Here is an 18,744-nt window from a genome sequence, read left to right as displayed (position 1 = left end):
GGGTGGCTTTTGCTTCTTTAGGAGACCTCATTATTTTGATAGCTATCCCTCCGCCTTGACATCAGGTCCTTCATCTCTTCAGGCGCAAAAAGCATTGGCGCATGTCCTTGCTTTAGAGAATCAATAGAACAACCAACAAGAAAAATGATGGTAAAAAGACCAAGGAAACAGGATCAAGTTAGGCATTTGAAGAAAGCAAAAGTGGAGGTGCACCACCCTCAAAAGCCACGACATCCAATGACCTTAGAGGATTTCTTACCATGTTGGTTCCGCCTGAAGATTTCCCGTGATGGTATTGAGGCCTCTTGTTGCAATGCTGATAAAGGGAAAGAAAAGAGTGATGACCTACCGTTGGCACCATCTTCAGAAAATCTCATCGAGTCTATTCCTCAAGAAGTTAACGCGTGCGAGAAAAAAGTTATGCTCACAAATGACGATCTTCTACTAGGTGACACTCTTCATGACCGCTTGTTATACTTGGTTGGCTATATGCGCGATGAAAGGGTAAATCGAATTTTGGTTAATGGAGGATCCTCAGTGAACATCTTGTTGATTCGCATTGTGAAAGAATTCTGCATTCCCATGAACGAACTCTCAAAAAGTCGTGTGATGATTCAAGGATTCAACTAGGGGGAAAAGATCCTCAAGCGCGATCAGGTTAGGGATCACCATTAAAGATATGCAATCAAGTGCATGGCTGCATGTGATTTATGCAAAGACTTCATATAATGTCTTGCTTGGAATGCCTTGGATGCATGAGAATAAAGTGGTTCCATCTACCTACCATCAATGTTTGAAGTACCATGAGGGTGAAGTCGAGAAGGATGTAGTTGCTGATGAAGAGCCATTCACCGAGGCTGAGTCACACTTCGTTGATGCAAAGTTATACTTAAAGAATTGCATTGTGAAGGGGTTGAAAGTTGATAATGTCATTAATGGCAAGAATGACGAATCCGCGACTAAGAGATATGAGGTAGTTGCTGACAAAACCAAAGATGTTGCCGAGGAGGTGCACCCTAGATCAAATAAATCTCATAAAGGGAACATTGTGTCTCACGACAAGAAAGAAACTCTTATGCTTCGCTATGTCCCTAAAAAGAAGAAAGATGAGGGAGAATCAGCCAAACACCAAGCCAATATGCTAAGAGAGTTAACTCTTCCGATCAAATGAATTGAGGCAGTAAAGTTGCCCTCAACACTACCTACAGGGTTTGCAGCCCAAAATTCTTCGTAGAATATGGCACTCCCTACGAAGCGTAAATATGAAGGCTTTGATCCTAGTGCTTATAGGATATTTGAAAAATCTAGATACAATCCTAATGAGATATCAAAATTAGGGAAGCTCCCAACAGAAACTGCTACAAGGCAATCACGTGAAGGTTTAGGATACAAGCAACCGTCACCAGTGCGCATCTCCATAAAAAGGCGGAACATCAATTATATCACTGTAAAAGATGAATCTGCTGCTTCTAACAAGCCTTCTGTCTTTTATCGACTTGGAAAATCAACTGCGAGCACTTTCGTGTTTGAGATATTGGGTCCATTAAAGAAAGGGAATAAGTTCCAGAGAAATTATCAAAGCATAAGAACACCCGTTTCTCCTATAATCCAGAAGATCTCTAAGGATGTCCAAAGCTTGGTTCCTTCTAGAATGAGGCGACAAACAAAACTTATGGTTTCATGTAAAAAAGTATTGAAGGTAAAGCAATATATTGTGGTCTATACTAAGGAACATGATGAAAATGAAGAAAGTGTGGGTTCTTCGTATCATGTTAGTGCAATAGGCGAGAATGGTGTCTCGTCTTTAATAGAGGATGATGAGAAATTGGAGGATGTTTCATCATGTTATCACATATCCTTTAACGATGGGGACCCTCAAGATGATGAAGATGCGAAAGATGCTCCACTTGAACTTGAAGAAAGGGTGAAGACAATAGTTGATTCCTTAAAAGAAGTTAACATTGGAACCGATGAAGAACCAAGACCCACCTACCTAAGTGTTTACTAGAAGTTGATGAAGAAAGCACTTATATTGAGTTACTCAAGGAGTTCGGGGATGTCTTTGCTTGGAGTTACAAAGAGATGCCTGGTTTGGACCCGAAAGTAGCAATCCATTACCTTGTAGTCAAGAATGGTGCTCGTCTTGTTAAACAAGATCAAAGGCTCTTTAGGCTGGATTTGGTTACCTTGATTGAAACGGAAGTTAACAAACTCATAAAAACTAGCTTTATTCGTGAAGTTAAATACCCAACATGGGTTTCAAGTATTTCCCCTATAAGGAAGAAAATGGCCAGATCGAGTGTGCGTTGACTTCAGGATCTCAATAATACATGTCCGAAAGATGAATTCCCACTTCCTATTCCAGAGCTGATGATCGATGCTACTACTGGGTATGAGGTAATGTCATTTATGGATGGTTCGTAAGGCTATAACCAAATTCACATTGCACCAAAAGATGAAGAGCTTACTGCATTCCGTACCCCCTAAGGGTATTTATACAAGGTAATGCCTTTTGGCTTAAAGAACACTGGTGCTACTTACCAAAGGGTTATGCAGAATATTTTTGATGATATTCTATACAAGAATGTGGAATGCTATGTTGACAACTTGGTGGTAAAATCAAGAGAGAAGAGTGACCACTTGAAAGACGTGAGAATGATGTTTGAGTTGCTCTGGAGGTACCAACTTAGGATGAATCTATTGAAATGTGCCTTTGGAGTTAGTTCTATAAAGTTCCTTGGTTTCATTGTCCGACATCGAGGAATTGAAATTGATAAAGCCAAAGTGGATGCCATTTTAAAAATGCTTGAGCCTGAGCACATTCGTGAATTGAAAAGTCTGCAAGGAAAGCTGGCATACCTTAGAAGATTCATCTCAAACCTAGCTGGGAGGTGCCAACCATTCAGTCGCCTCATAAAGAAAGACGTTCCTTTCAAGTGGGACCAATCTTGTAGCAATGTCTTTGAAAGTATTAAAACTTACTTGATAAAGCCTCCAGTTTTAGCAGCCCCTATACCTGGAAAGCCATTAATACTATACATTTCGGCATAAGAAAGGTATGTTAGAGCATTGTTGCCCAAGAAAATAGTGAGGGGAAAGAAAAATCCCTTTACTACCTGAGCAGGATGATGACACCAAATGCTCTGAATTATTCGCCAATAGAAAAGTTATGTTTGGCCCTAATCTTCTCAATTCAAAATTTGAAGCACTACTTTCAAGCTCATGTTTTTCGCCTTGTTTCTAGGGCAAATCCCATCAAGTTTGTAATGTCAAAACCTGTCCTTAGTGATCGACTAGCAAGGTGGTACCTCCAGTTTCAACAATTTGAAATTGTGTACATCCCTCAAAAGGCTATAAAAGGACAAGCATCAGTGGACTTCTTGGCAGATCACCCTATACCTGATGATTGGGAGCTAATTAATGAACTACTTGAGAGGACGCAATGGTCATTGAAGTTCAACCTCCATGGAGAATGTACTTTAATAGTGCTGCACATCGTGGAGGAGTTGGTGTTTGTGTAGTATTTATCACTTCTCAAGGTAAAGTTTTGTCCTACTCTTTTATGCTAACACAACTCTGCTCTAACAATGTTACTGAGTATCAAGCACTAATACGTGGGTTTGAAATGGTTGTCGAAATGAAGTGGTTGCAATTGCAAGTCTTTGGTGACTCTGAGTTGGTGATCAACCATCTTTTAGGTAGTTACGAGGTCAAGAAACCTGAGCTACGCCTATATCATGATTATGCTAAAAATTTAATGAGGTGGGTCGGTGATGTAACTATTCAACATGTTGTTGCGCCCCCCTTTTCCCTCTTTGCATCAAAAAAATGGGTTTATGACATTTTGGGTATGGGACAACTCATTCCCTTTGGGAACTGAGTTTGCATTTGAAGAGTCGCCACCTAATGATTTAAGGCGCATTAGGACACCTATAAGGTTCATTTATAAGTTTGTTTGATAACTAGAGACAGGGTAAGGGCTTGAAATTATCCTAAGGAGAAGGTGTTAGGCACCCCTCAAGATCCACTAGTGTGGTTCCCAGCCGGACAGCTTTTGTGAATTTTGTACAATTAGCAAACAGACAAGTATGGGTCCAAAGAGTAGGGGATTTAAGTTTAAACACATAAGAGTTTGAAAACAATTATTAAAAGGTGAATTCTGAAAAGAAGTTACAGTTCTACAAATACTTGAGAATATAAAAAGATGGGGAGTCCTAGGTTTATTTATAATACGGATCACATCAATGCGATACCCGGTATGACACTCCTCACAAGAGGGGATACACGTGGTATTAGTGCATCGGTCATCATATCCATATCTACCCTTCCTACCCCGTTAAGGTATTAAAGCACGGATTGGTCTCGATCTCTATTGCATGCCATTACCCGTCCCATTTCTATCAGTCCCGGAGGAAATTAGGACTATTATTCCTATAAGAAGGGGGATTTTAGGCTGACTCTTGGGTTTTAAGGTAAAAAAAGGCTAAGGCGACATACAAAACAAGTAGGACTGCATATTAAGGAAACATATAAATAACTAAAAGGCTCATGTATACCTCCTCAACTGAAGCACATAAATAGCATGACTTAAGCACATTTAGGGTCTGAATTTTAAAACATTGAAGCAGGATGTTTAGATTGTTGAAGAGACCATATTTATTACATAACTCGGATAATAAGTCTGAATCAGGCCTGCCTGCTAGTTGTAGCAGTGCTAATTAAACAAAGGCGAGTTCAGTTTTATCAAGCAATTACCTAAGGCTTGCCTAAGTGTGTATTAGTGATGTCCTATAAGCATGATATCTATTACTGATTAAGAATGCAGCAGAGCAGTGGTTAATTTCAAAACAGACGATTTGGATCCTATAGGCATGCTTTCTAAACCGTATTAATAAAAGGAGTAGATTGCTTAAACTAATTCAGAACAGTACGAGTCAACCTGATTTTTTAACTAAACTGGTTTTAGATCCTATAGACATGATCTCTATTATAGCTGATTTTAATTCCTACAGACATGGTATCTAAGTAATAAAGGCTGGTTTTGATCCTATAGGCATGATATTTAATTGAACATGCAGTGAAGTAGGCAGTATTTATTTGATTAAAGCGAAATTCCTATAGGCATGATTTCTATTAAAAGTGACTTTTAATCCTATAGGCATGATGTCTATTTGTGTGAAAGTAAAGCATGCAGAACTTGAATAAAAACATAGCAAATCCTATAGGCATGTTCTCTACCCTTATAATATCTAAAACATGCATAATTACCCCATCCCTTTTCACTAGCCAACCCCAATATTTGTTACAAAATTACATACCAAATACAGAATTACATCAGAAAACTGTAAAAATAAGCAGTTACAACCATAGGAATCCAGATTCTGACTTGCTCTCTTAGTTATGGAATAAACCACCTCAAATGCCACTTGTTTCAAAGCCTTTCTCAGACCTGGGTGTGTCAAAGTTCCCTAAGGGTCTCAATGGACCCCGGGCAGTGCTTACACCCAGGTTTGCATAACCAAATAGAGATGAGTGCAGTGTGGAAGGGCCAGCCCTTATGTGTCCAAGTTCAGAGGGAGCTCAAGGGTCCCAAGGCAAGGCTCACACAAGAAGGGCAGAACCTAGGTTCTAAGAATACAGTGGAAGTGCAGAATACAGAGATTTATTTAAAACTGGGTTGAAAATAGTAAATGGCAAGAGCGATTTGAAAACAATAGTAGTAAAACTCAAAAACACACAGAATTAGTAGTTACACAAGGGGTCAAGGGGTTTTGGGAATACATTGTATGAAGCATATGACCCCAAAAAGGGTCAGGTCTCGGTCATGCACAGCAATATCTGATGCTAACATGCCCACAAACCAGCCAGAGAACACAAACACATAGAGGGGATATGGGGTTTGGGATTCATAAGTCAGCAAGCACATAATAAGTGATTGACAAGGTACATACATAAGGGAATTATTAATTTTAAAGGGAAGGGAGTACATTACAGCATGTTAGTAATGTAACTTGCTTGCATAAACATAAGCAGAAGTAAGCAAGAATGAAAGGAACTAGAACAACTAAAGAAACATATTGTTGTTGATGCTTGAAAATTAACTAGGACATACCAGTAGAGAAGCAAGTGCAGAAAGGAAAAGTAAGCAAATTTCCACAGTCTAGCTTTGGTTTTCAGCCGGCTAGACAAAGCAGTAGCACAAGTAGTAATAGAGAAAAGAGAGAGTTTTGAGTGAAGTGTGTGTTCTGAACTCAGATTGTTCGTGTCCTTGAAAGAGAAGATGGTGGGTATTTATAGTTTTGAAAACAAGCGAAGAATAAGGTAATAAGTAAAGTCTTAATACAAACATGGAAACAATCACAAGTTAGAATCAATTACCACAAGTGATTCCCTTTAATTAAGGAATCACTGTTTAATGGGTAGCAGCAGGTCTAATTAAGGAAATAAAATCAGTTTGGGGACAGATTGATTATTACCATAAAAGGGACAGTAAAAGCATGAAGCAAACAATCAAGTCTAAGTATGAAATATGCTTATTTTGGGAAAGGATTCAGCAAGGTAAAACATCACAGTAAAGAGAAAGGAATCAATTAATTTAAACAAGTGAGTGAAATTGGGGCTCATAAAAGAGAAGCTTTTGCAATCAGTCACAAGATCAAGATCAATCGAGGAAGAAACATGATTCTGCACTTCAGTATATAAATAGAGTGTACAGAAGCATCAGACATGCGAGGCCAAACATATTGGCAAAAGAGATAACACAATCATACAGTAGTGGCAGAAACAAGCTAGGATTCAGTAGTAAGGAAAATATTCGAAACACAGTAGTCAAGTATGTCAAGTAGTCACCTAGAATCAACAGTGAAGAAAACATAGGAACAGGTAAAGAGAATCAGAAACAAGTAAAAATCTCACAGTATCAAGTGAGGAAAACCTTTTAAGAAATTAGGTCTTCGACGGTAGTCGAGTTTTAGAGATGATAAGAACTCAAAATCAAACAAGTCAAACAAAGAAAAGAGAGTCAGAAACAAAGAACAAGCATACATTTAGGCAAACAATTCAGAACTCGGATAGGACCAAAAGGGGACTAGGGTTTTAACATGCTGAAATAGATAGAAGAACGATATGAGCAAAACATAGCAAAATCACAAACACATTAAAATCAGAGAAGAGATCTTTTGAAATAACTTAAAGGAAAACCCTAATCGTCGAAAAAAATGAAGAGTCATTTTAAAAGAAAAGTTGAAGAACCTTCGAGAAAATACTTAATAAATTCGTAGTAAGCACAGATCTATGGCAGATCTGAAAGAAAACCAAAAGATCTTAAAGATTAGGGTTTGGAAAGACCCAGAAAAGGTGAGAAAGACCTTGAAAGTTACCGATCTAACCAGGAGAGTCAAGGATCTGACTCGAACGGCCATGACTGGCCGGAGAAAGGTCATGGATGACCGGAAAAAGGCCATGAATAGAAGTCGAGCAAGGACTGGACCAGATTCCCTCGAGGTCTGGCCATGAAACCATAGAAACAAGCACCCAGGAGCCATAGGAGGCCACTACACATCTCCAATGGCCATGGGAGGCCATGGATTAGGCAGGGTTTAGGGTGGATTAGGGTGGGACTAGATGGCGGCGGCTAGGGTTCATGAAGGATTTCAGAGAGAGTTGAGAGAGAAGGGGGATTCAAGGGAGGCGTTTGGTGAAGAATAAGGTAGGGTAAAGGGGAACGGTGGTCGTTGATCTAAATGATCAACGGCTAGATTTAAAAGGGTAGGTGAGGAATCCAGGTTTGGGTTGGGTTTAATTGAAATTGGGCCGGGAAATTGGGTTTAAATTGGGGTCAGATTTAGGCTACAATTGAAATGCAATTGGGCTATTATTTAAATAGCTCCCTTTTAAAATTTTAAAAATAGTAAATTAATTTCTGGAAACAAATTGAAAGCACTAAAATGATTTATAACATATAATTATCAATTTAAAAATACAGGACTTAATTTTTATGAATATAAACGCAATTAAATCTTAAAAGAGGCTAATATTGCAATTATATGCAATTTAGCCTTAAAAATACTAAATAAATTTGTAGAAATGTGAAAAAATTATCTTAGCTATATTTTAGCATAAATATAAAAGTCCAACAAATAAATTACCAAAATAATAATTTTGGAAATAATTATTGGTTTTTTATGGATAAAAGAGGGAAATAAATTGATTTTAAAAACCTTTTAAAATCATGGAAAAATAATAAAACATTTGGATATACTTATATATTATGATATATTAAAAGTATTTTGCTTATTGAAAATATATAGGAAAAAATTGGGTATCAACAGCTGCCCCTCTTTACCCGGGAAGGATGAAAGAGTTGCCGGGTAAAGATATGATGGCCAATTTTGACCGAGCGAAACGGTTTGAAGAAGATAGGCCGCACCCTGGCTTCTAAGCTGCCTACATATCCCTGGTTCTACAGGAATTAGGTCGTATGTAGTTCAGGATCCATTGGCGGAGTATGTCGATGGAGACTTTTAAGAACGGACGCAATATCTAGAGTCGGGTGAGTGATAGGTTTACGGGAATGATTAAAGTTTGATATGGCTTGAGGGAATGGGAACAGAATTGGTCCCGCCGGGATGGTCGTTGCTTTCCGGTTTTCCTGCAATTAGAAACAATACAAGCGTATAATGCGCATAAATTTAAACATAATGCAAATTCCCGTCGGACCATGAATGTTGTATTTGGACGGTTAGGATGACGTCTTTAGACCATGACGTCCTGGGCCATGAAGCATATGATATAGGATTTGCAGGCCATGAAGTGATATTCTCGGGCTATGAGGATGGTGCCTCCGAACCATGGTGCCTTTGAATAATAATATGCAAAAGATTAAAAGGGTTCCTCAGGCCATGACATGGTGTTCTTGGGCTATGAAGATGGTGCCTCCGAACGATGATGCCTTTGGATAATTTGGCGATCGTTCAGCCCATGAGATGTAGTATGAGGTGATCTTTCAGCCCGTGAGATGCGGTATGAGGCAATCTTTCAGCCCATAAGATGCAGTATGAGGCAATCTTTCAGCCCATGAGATGCAGTATGAGGCGATCTTTCAGCCCATGAGATGCAGTATGAGGCGATCTTTCAGACCATAAGATGCAGTAGCATGATGCGGACAAGACAGAGCTTAGTCTTGTGAATTGAGGGGCAGAGCTTAACCCGTAAGAGAAATGAAATAAATGATGCTTGAGATAGTGCTTAGTTTTGAAAAAGAAGTGGGAGACAGATAGCCTTATGCAAAGATGCGAATGCAGATGGAGGTAGAGCTTAACCTCAGAAGGTAGAACAATAGCCTTATGTGATGCAAATGCAGATAGAGACAGCATTTAGTCTCGGAAGACAGAATGGTAGCCTTATGCAAGTTGGAAGGCAGAATAGTAGCCTTATGCAATGGAAATGCAAATGGAGACAGCGTTTAGTCTCGGAAGGCAGAATGATAGCCTTATGCAGGAATGCAGATAGAGGTAGAGCTTATCCTCGGAAGGCAAAATGATAGCCTTATACAATGCAAATGCAGATGTAGGTAGATCTTAACCTCGGAAGGCAGAATGGTAGCCTTATGCAGGAATGCAGATGGAGGCAGAGCTTAGCCTCGGAAGGCAGAATAGTAGCCTTATGCAAGTTGGAAGGTAGAATAGTAGCCTTATGCAAAAAATAAAATGGCGAATGGTGGTAGGGTTTCTTAGCTAATAACGAATCATGGTGTTGTGATTACTGGGATCATTGTGGCATACAGGGTATCATCGGTGTATGCTGATGGCAAATGTTTGTAGGCATAACGTTTCGGAGGGTTGTATTCCTGAATAATGTTTGTCCTGTGGGTGTATAGTGTTTTTGATGATTTCGCAATCCAAGTGCCTGCATCCAAAGAAAAATCGTGAGTTTTGTAAAAGGGAGAGGTTAGTTCGTATCCCGGTCGGCTTTGCTTGACTCGTTCGACTTTGATTTGGTGATGTCGTCTGTATTATTGGGGTAGCGTCGCTAAATAAAGTAGTTTTAGTGATAAACATGCATGATTTTGTAAAAGAGTAAGTGTATAATTAAAATAGCTTTTGGATGAATCAACGACTGCGATGTGGTTTGGGACATTGCAACCTCTCTTGCTACGGAATTTTGAGGGTCCTCCTCAAAATTCTGCCTCAGTTTAATGGGTTGACGCTTATGCCTGTTGCTTACGACGATCGACTGAAGTTTCTTCCGAATTTTGAGGGTCCTCCTCAAAATTCTGCCCAGTTTCCAACTGCGGGGGGAAACAAAAATTTTATTGCATTGTAACCGAACCCACATGGCTGCCTACGTATCCCCTCTTAAACGGGAATCAGGTCAGGCGTAGTTCAAATTACATCATACAAAGAAAGCATAAAGATTACACATAGTAACGCTCGACTGTATCTGAATTGATCGGCTTCAGCCAGAATTCTCCGTCCATTTCTGAAAGTATGAGGGCTCATCCTATCAGAACCCGGTGAACCATGTATGGACCCTGCCAGTTGGGAGAGAACTTCCCCTTGGCTTTATCTTGATGAGGGAAAATTTTCTTTAACACCAGCTGCCCCGGTGTGAACTGTCTAGGCTTGACTCTTTTGTTGAAGGCTCTGGACATTTTGTTCTGATAGAGTTGACCATGGCAGACTGCATTCATTCTCTTTCCGTCTATAAGGGATAGTTGCTCATAACGACTTTTTACCCACTCCGCGTCATCGAGTTTAGCTTCTTGTATGATCCTTAAGGAAGGAATTTCTACCTCGGCAGGAATGACTGCCTCTGTACTGTAAACCAGCATATAGGGGGTTTCCCCGGTTGATGTACGGACTATGGTGCGATATCCCAATAGAGCAAATGATAACTTTCCGTGCCACTGCTTATGCTTCTCTATTATTTTCCTCAATATCTTCTTGATATTCTTATTGGTGGCTTCTACAGCTCCATTCATTTGAGGCCTGTAGGCTATGGAATTCTTGTGTTTGATCTTGAAGGTTTCACACATAGCTTTCATCAAGTCACTGTTGAGGTTGGAGCTATTATCAGTAATGACCGACTCTGGAATCCCGAATCGACAAACAATGCGGTCACGGACAAAGTCTGCCACGACCTTTCTTAGTTACTACTTTGTAAGATGCTGCTTCGACCCATTTGGTGAAATAGTCAATGGCTACTAGGATAAACCTGTGTCTGCTGGAAGCGGCAGGCTCGATTGGTCCAATAACGTCCATTCCCTAGGCGACGAACGGCCACGGGGAGCTTGTTGCGTTGAGCTCGTTTGGAGGTACCTTTATCATGTCTGCATGAATTAGACAGCGATGGCATTTCCGGACATACTGGATGCAATCCGTTTCCATAGTCATCCAAAAGTAACCAGCCCGGAGTATCTTCTTTGCTAAGACAAAATCGTTCATATGTGGACCGCAAGTCCCAGCATGAATTTCCTCTAGTAGCTTGGATGCTTCCTTTGCGTCAACATATCTTAATAATCCCAAATCAGGGGTCCTCCTATACAGGATTCCTCCGCTATGAAAGAAGTTGTTGGACAATCTCCGAAGTGTGCGTTTCTGAACAGGATTAGCAAGCTCCAGGTATTCTCCTTTTTGCCAAATATTCCTTGATATCATGAAACCAAGGCTTTTCGTCTGCTTCCTCTTCGATATGGGCATAGTAAGCTTGCTGATTATGGATTTTCACCAGAATAGGATCAATGAAATTCTATTCTGGATGTTGTATCATAGATGATCGGGTAGCCAATGCATCGGCGAACTCGTTCTAGATTCTGGGAATATGCTAGAATTCCATCTTCGTGAACCTTTTCCTCAATTCTTGTACATGATGCAGATATGAAAGTATCTTGGAGTTCTTGATTGCCCATTCTTCTCGTACCTGATGTATAAGTAAGTCTGAATCTCTAATCACTAGCAGCTCTTGAATGTTCATGTCAATGGCCATTTTGAGTCCTAAGATGCAGGCTTCGTACTCGGCCATATTGTTGGTGCAGGGGAACCTGAGTTGGCAGACACTAGATAATGCTGACCGGCTTCTGATACTAGGACTGCTCCTATGCCAACTCCCTTTGCTGCTCTATCGAAGAACATTCTCCAACTATCATAGGATCCCGCAATGTCTTCTCCTATGAATGATACCTCTTCATCAGGAAAATATGTTTTTAGGGGTTCGTATCCTCCATCCACGAGGTTTTCAGCAAGGTGGTCTGCCAGTGCCTGTCCCTTGACTACTTTTTGAGTTACGTAAACAATGTCGAACTCACTCAACAGGATTTGCCACTTGGCTAGCTTGCCAATGGGCATGGGCTTCTGAAAGATGTACTTCAAAGGATCCATCCTTGATATGAGATATGTGGTATAGGCACAGAAATAGTACCTCAACTTCTGAGATGCCCAAGTCAAAGCACAATAGGTTCGTTCCAACAAAGAATACCGGGCCTCGTATGGGGTGAACATCTTACTGAGATAATAGATGGTCTGCTCCTTCCTCCCCATTTCATCATGTTGCCCTAGAACACAACCGAAAGCTCCATCCAATACTGTAAAGTAGAGTAATAAGGGTCTACCTGGCTCAGGCAAGACCAAGACTGGTGGTGTTGACAAGTACTCCTTGATTCTGTCGAAGGCCTTTTGGCAGTCATCAGTTCATTTGATAGCGGCGTCCTTCTTCAACATTTTAAAGATTGGTTCACAAATAACTGTAGAATGTGCTATGAATCGGCTGATGTAGTTGAGCCTTCCCAAGAAACTCATCACATCTTTCTTGTTCTTTGGCGGTGGCAGTTCTTGAATAGCTTTGACTTTTAATGGATCCAGTTCTATTTCTCGGCGACTCACAATAAACCCAAGCAATTTCCCAGCAGGAACCCCAAATGCGCATTTTGCGAGGTTCAGTTTTAGGTTGTACCTCCGCAATCTATTAAAAAACTTCCTCGGATCTTCCATGTGATTAGTGGCCTTCTTGGACTTGACAATAACATCATCTACATATACCTTTATCTCCTTGTGTATCATATCATGAAAAATGGTAGTCATGGCCCTCATGTAGGTGGCCCCTGCATTCTTCAGGCCGAACGACATCATCTTGTAACAGTACATTCCCCACAGCGTAGTGAAAGCCATTTTATGAGCATCTTCTTCATCCATCCAGATCTGATGATAACCCACGAAACAATCTACAAATGACTGCAGCACATGCTTGGCGCAATTGTCAATCAGGATGTGTATATTCGGCGAAGGAAAGTCGTCTTTCAGACTGGCCATATTGAGATCCTGGTAGTCGACATAGACTCTGACCTTCCCATCCTTCTTTGGCACTGGCACAACATTGGCTAACCATATCGGGTATTCTACTACCCTGAGAACCTTAGCTTTGACCTGATTGGTGACTTCTTCCTTAATTTTAAGACTCATATCAGGCTTGAACTTTCTGAGCTTTTGTTTTACCGGTGGACATGTCGGATCGGTCGGAAGTTTGTGAGCCACAATATACATACTCAGACCAGTTATGCCATCATACGACCAGGCGAATATGTTCTCATATTCCTTTAGAAATTCAGTATATTCCTTCTTTTCTAATGGCGATAAGTGAACGTTGATTCGTGTTTCCTTAACGTTTTCTGCATCTCCCAAGTTAATAATTTTTGTCTCATCCAGGTTGGACTTGGGTCTGTTCTTAAAGTTCTCAACTTCTTTGATAATCTCATCTGGTATGTCATCTTCCTATGAATCAATGTCCGTTTGTTTTGTTGTCTCATTGCATGTCGTAGTCATTGGTTCATCAAGATAAGTAATAGTAATGATGTATATGTAAAGTAATAAGAGAAAAATAATAATGAGTGTTGATTCACAAGAAAAGTCAAAATGTTTTAATAAATTGCATAACTGTTTTGAACATTGCAGATCTTATTGCGGGAATTGAAAATGCGAAAACAAAATCATTTAGTAAATAAAACAGTGCATGATGCTTGTTTTAGACTTGCTACCCCGAGGCTCGTCGGGCTCTGGTTGTCTTGATGGTCCAGTATTGAGGCGTGCCCTTCTACTCATAGCCTGTATGGAAGGGCCTTCCTCCCCCTCCTCCTCAAGAACAACACAACAGTTCATGTCATCATCTTCTAAGAACAAGTTCTTCATCGCTGCCAGTGCTTTTTTTTCGTCTGACCCATAAATAATGTCAGCCTATTGGAAAGTCTGCTCCAAACACGGTATTGGCTGCTCTAGTGGATAGTAAGGACCGTGCCATAGTGGCGACCAGTTGTTGAATTCTTCCCAGGTGTAGTCATATCCCAGACCGAAAGTAGTGCCATGTTTCTTGAGTTTTATAGGCTTAGCGATTCCTTGGAGGTCCTTTCCGAGTCCCTTGCCAGGTTTGTACCCACTATTCAGTATACTCTCAATTTTGTTATCCTACCATTTGTCTTTGTCAACAGCATTTACCCGTTCAATCTGGTGGTAAGTCTCTCCACCCAGCCTCCTTCTCCCTTTGATTGCCGAAATGTCCTGGCGACTGTATATAGGGTTGCTACCGTCGCCGTAAATGATCACTTCCTAGTGATTCCATTCAAATTTTACTGCCTGATGCAGTGTTGATGATATGGCCCAAGCAGCATGAATCCATGGTCGTCCCAACAGCAGGTTGTAAGATGTTGGCATGTCTATCACCTAAAAATCGATATCAAACCATGTTGGTCCCATCTGCAGGCATAGACTAATCTCACCAATGGTGGACCTCTGAGAACCGTCAAAGGCTTTCACATTGATTGCTCCTTCCTTTATCTCATGCAGTCCCTTACCCAGCTTCTTGAGTGTTACCAATGGACAAATATTGAGACTGGAACCTCCATCGATCAGGATTCTGGTGATGAAATAATCTTCGCATTGCACGGTGATGTGCAGTGCTTTCTTGTGCCCCAGCCCTTCGGGTGGCAGATCGTCCTCATGAAAAGTGATCTTATGGCTCTCCAACACTTGTCCTATCATGTTAGCCATTTACCAACCAGTGATATTTCTTGGTACGTATGCTTCACTCAGCACCTTTAGCAGAGCATTCTTGTGTGCCTCAAAATTTTGTAGCAAAGCAAGAATAGAGATTTGCGCTGGTGTTTTGTTCAACTGGTCGATGACCGAGTATTCCTTGGCCTGTAATTTCCTCCAAAGGTCGTCTGGTCCTCTCTCAATGATGGGTGGCCGATTGGAGGCCTGCTTACTAGACTCAATGAAATGTTCGGGGGTATAGACTCTACCAGTTCTTTTCATACCTTATGTTGCAATGGTCTCTTCGAACCTGACCTTCACTTTTCTCCTTGCCTCGACTGTATAATCCCAGGGTACAGCCTTTGTATAGAATGGTGTCATGGTCGACATTGCCACTGGGATTGGCATGGCTAACCTCACTCCGAATGGAGCATGTGCCTTGGGTGGCAAAACTGCAACTTCAAACGGTGCAGGTGCATTTTCCGAAGACACGAATTTGACCTCAATCGGTGCTGGTGTCTTTGCAGATGACGTTGTTTCAAACCCAAGTGGGACAGACATATTTACCTCAGTGTCCTTAGATGGTTGAATCTAGACTATGATTGGATTGAGAGTAACTATTGGCTTCTTTGGGTCATCGACTTCTGCGATCAACCCGATTGATCCCTCGGGATCCGAGTCATCTTCTATTTCAATCATGTACATACCTCCGCCCTTATGGTCTGGCAGAGGGTTGTTGCGGACATTCGGCGCGGGTTACTTTGCCACAATGATTTTGTTATCTATTAAAGATTAGATTTTGTCTTTCAAAGAACGGCATTCATCGATGGTATGCCCTTTCATGCCGGAGTGGTATGCGCAGGATTTGTTTGGGTTAACCCACTAGGAAAGGTTCTCAGGGGTTGCGACAGGGATGGGGGTGACATAACCAACAGCTTTGAGTCTCTCGTACAACTGGTCAATGGGTTCGACAATAGTCGTATATTATTTTAGAGTTTTGCGATCAAAATTAGGTCAAGGTATAGGGAAATTTTGGCGTACAGTAGGTGATTGATAGTGGGATGGTTGAGCATTATAGGTTTGGTAGACATGAGTGGGTTGGGAGTATCTGGGTGAAGTAGATTGATATGTGGGAGGTAGAGGTGATTGATAAATTGGTGGTGAGGGTGCTTGGTAGTTCGGAGTTGGCTAATATGTGAGTGGATGTGTTGGGTAAGTTTGGTATTTGAGGGGGATTTGGTCCTCTGTGCAACCATCACGGCCCCTACGTCCCTTTTCTTAGACACACCACCAGACTGCAAGGCCTTATTTGTAGCTTGCAAGGCCTCGAAGTTTGTAACCATTCCGCTTTTGATACCCTCTTCAATCCTTTCACCCAGTTTGATAATGTCGGAGAATTTATGGCTCTCGATCATCATTAGTCGTTCATAATACTGCGAGTCCAGAGCCCAGACAAAGAATTTGTTCATCTGCTCTTCCTCTAAGGCAGGTCTGACCTTAGCAGCTTCGGACCTCCAGCGAGTAGCATACTCGCGAAACATTTCTATAGGCTTCTTCTTTAGATTCTGAATATAGAACACATCTGGTGCATTCTCTGTGTTAAACCTGAACCTGTCCATAAAGTCGGACGCCATGCTTACCCAGCTTGACCACTTCTTTGGATCTTGGCTGATGTACCAGGACAACACATCTCCTTTCAGACTCCTCATGAACAGCTTCATGTGGATTCTCTCGTCTTTCCCTACTCCAACTAGCTTGTCGTAGTATGTCCTCAAATGGACTCTTGGATCACCTATACCGTTAAACATTTCAAACTTCGGAGGTTTGTACTCCTCTGGCAGTTCGATATCAGGTTGTATACAGAGGTCCTCATAGTTCAGCCCTTCAATTCCCTTGCTTCCCTCAACGCCCTGGATCTGGCTAGTCAATTTCTTAAGTTCATCAACCATGTTTCTGATAAGCAGATCCTTTTCATCAGACTCATGTGTGCTTGAGATAGGTTGTATTGAGTGTGGCATGGTCTCCACATAGATAGGGGTGTTATGGTGGGTGTGAAAGTGGTCGTTTGTGGAGTTTTGGGGTTCTGGGATGAGTAGTGGAGTGTTGTTTGGGGTATGGCGCGTGTTGCATTGGGTCTTTGGTGGAATAGTGTGATGGTGAGGAGCGGGATGATTCTGTTGCTTTGGGATGTTTTGAGGCGGTGTAGGGTTTTGAGTATTGGGGAAATTGATATTTGGGGTGCTGAGGGAAATGACAGGCTTGCCAGATTCCGAACCTGATCGAGCTCTTCCTGAAATTTCAGCAATTTCTGTTCAAGTTGGGATACATTTTCCTTAGGAACCTGAGTACCATGGCCATTGGTGGCCTCTACCCATTCAGTTGAATTCTCCTTCTTTATGACGTTGTTCAAATCTTTCATTTTTTCTTTGTTCTTGTTTTTGACAGGACTAAGAGGAGGAGTGGGTGGAGGGCCCCTGGATCTCGTGGAATAGGATGATGTTGCCAGAGTGCACAAACTAACCTTTGGGGAGGGGAATAATAAAAACAAAAAATAAAACAAAAGGTAATCAAGTTAGTGAGGAATATAAAAAGTGTTGCAGTATTTAAACACACAAATGTAAAATGTGTCCTAATTTGGGAACCCTTTTGTGCCCGAGGTAGGCCTAGCGACAAATTGATTTGGAGAACTTAGGATGCTAGATGCCTCATTTTGTTGACAAAAATAGATGATCCCAAATTGACGCTAAATAAACAGGAAATAAAAAGTCACTAATGGCCATGGGCCTTATTACAATTTATAAAGCGAAAAGATAAAACTCCTATCTATTTGGTCCCAGAAGGACCTTCCCCAAATTCGGCATCCTTGGCTCTGTCGAACAGCTTTCCCAACTCGCGAAGTCCCAACAACAGGTATGCTCTGGCTAGGTGTCCACCTTCGGTCCCTTCAGTATTTTGACAATCTTCGACCCTTTTGAGAAACTTTCTCTCCAATTCCACTATGCCTCGCTCTAAGTATCCTAGCCATTTGTTGGCACTGACAGCCATGTCCTTCCATTCCTTAATCAGCTTCTGGTTGGACTCTTGTATCTCGCGGTGTTCACTTTCGCATTCTCGAATCCTTTTGCGTAGTTGGTTGTATTTGACATGTGCCTCGGCCCTTTCATCTATAATCTTGTGACCTCGAGCAAACCCTGGCTGGCCCAGACCATCATGATTGTCTTCCAACCAACTGGAGTAGAAAGGAGTGCAACCAGCATGATACCTATCTGGCTTGATGGTTTCTCTCCCCATTATGATCTTCCAGTGCCACATATGCCGAGTTTGGAATTTGTAAGGACTATCATCATTCTGGAGGTCAGCTCGGAAATGACTCATTATGTCGACCCTGGGTATAACCTGCTTCCTACCATCTTGCCTCATAACTCGGAGAGGGACGTAAGGATATGTTCCTCTCAGACCGATCAGTATCAGGAAATGTGCATCTTTGGATGGGCGATGAACTCCTCGTTTGGAAACCACTCGAACATCCATTGGACCCGTTCCTCAGTCAGATTATCAAATAGCTCAACCTATCCTTTGGCATCCTCCGGCTGAGCGAATATATTGGGGATGTAATTCATTCGCTTTGGACGATGGAAAGCGATGTGATCATCCCAGTCCCTTCGCTAAATCTCTTGTCGGTATTCGCCCCTTTAGAGGTGTTCCACGAGCCAGAGTTGAAGTAATA

General features: G+C 41.4%; 1 protein-coding gene across 1 annotated transcript; it reads left to right on the top strand.

The window, feature by feature from the left end:
- Positions 1-3,442: 3,442 nt before the first annotated feature.
- On the top strand, positions 3,443-3,880 carry LOC142172654 (uncharacterized). Its single transcript, XM_075236320.1, has one exon. The coding sequence runs from the start codon at positions 3,443-3,445 to the stop codon at positions 3,878-3,880; it is 438 nt and encodes a 145-aa protein (XP_075092421.1).
- Positions 3,881-18,744: the final 14,864 nt, after the last annotated feature.

Source organism: Nicotiana tabacum, chromosome 18 (assembly GCF_000715075.1).
Source record: "Nicotiana tabacum cultivar K326 chromosome 18, ASM71507v2, whole genome shotgun sequence".
Taxonomy (NCBI): Eukaryota; Viridiplantae; Streptophyta; class Magnoliopsida; order Solanales; family Solanaceae; genus Nicotiana; species Nicotiana tabacum.
Note: the sequence above shows the minus strand (reverse complement) of the source record. Positions and strands in the feature narration are given on the sequence as shown.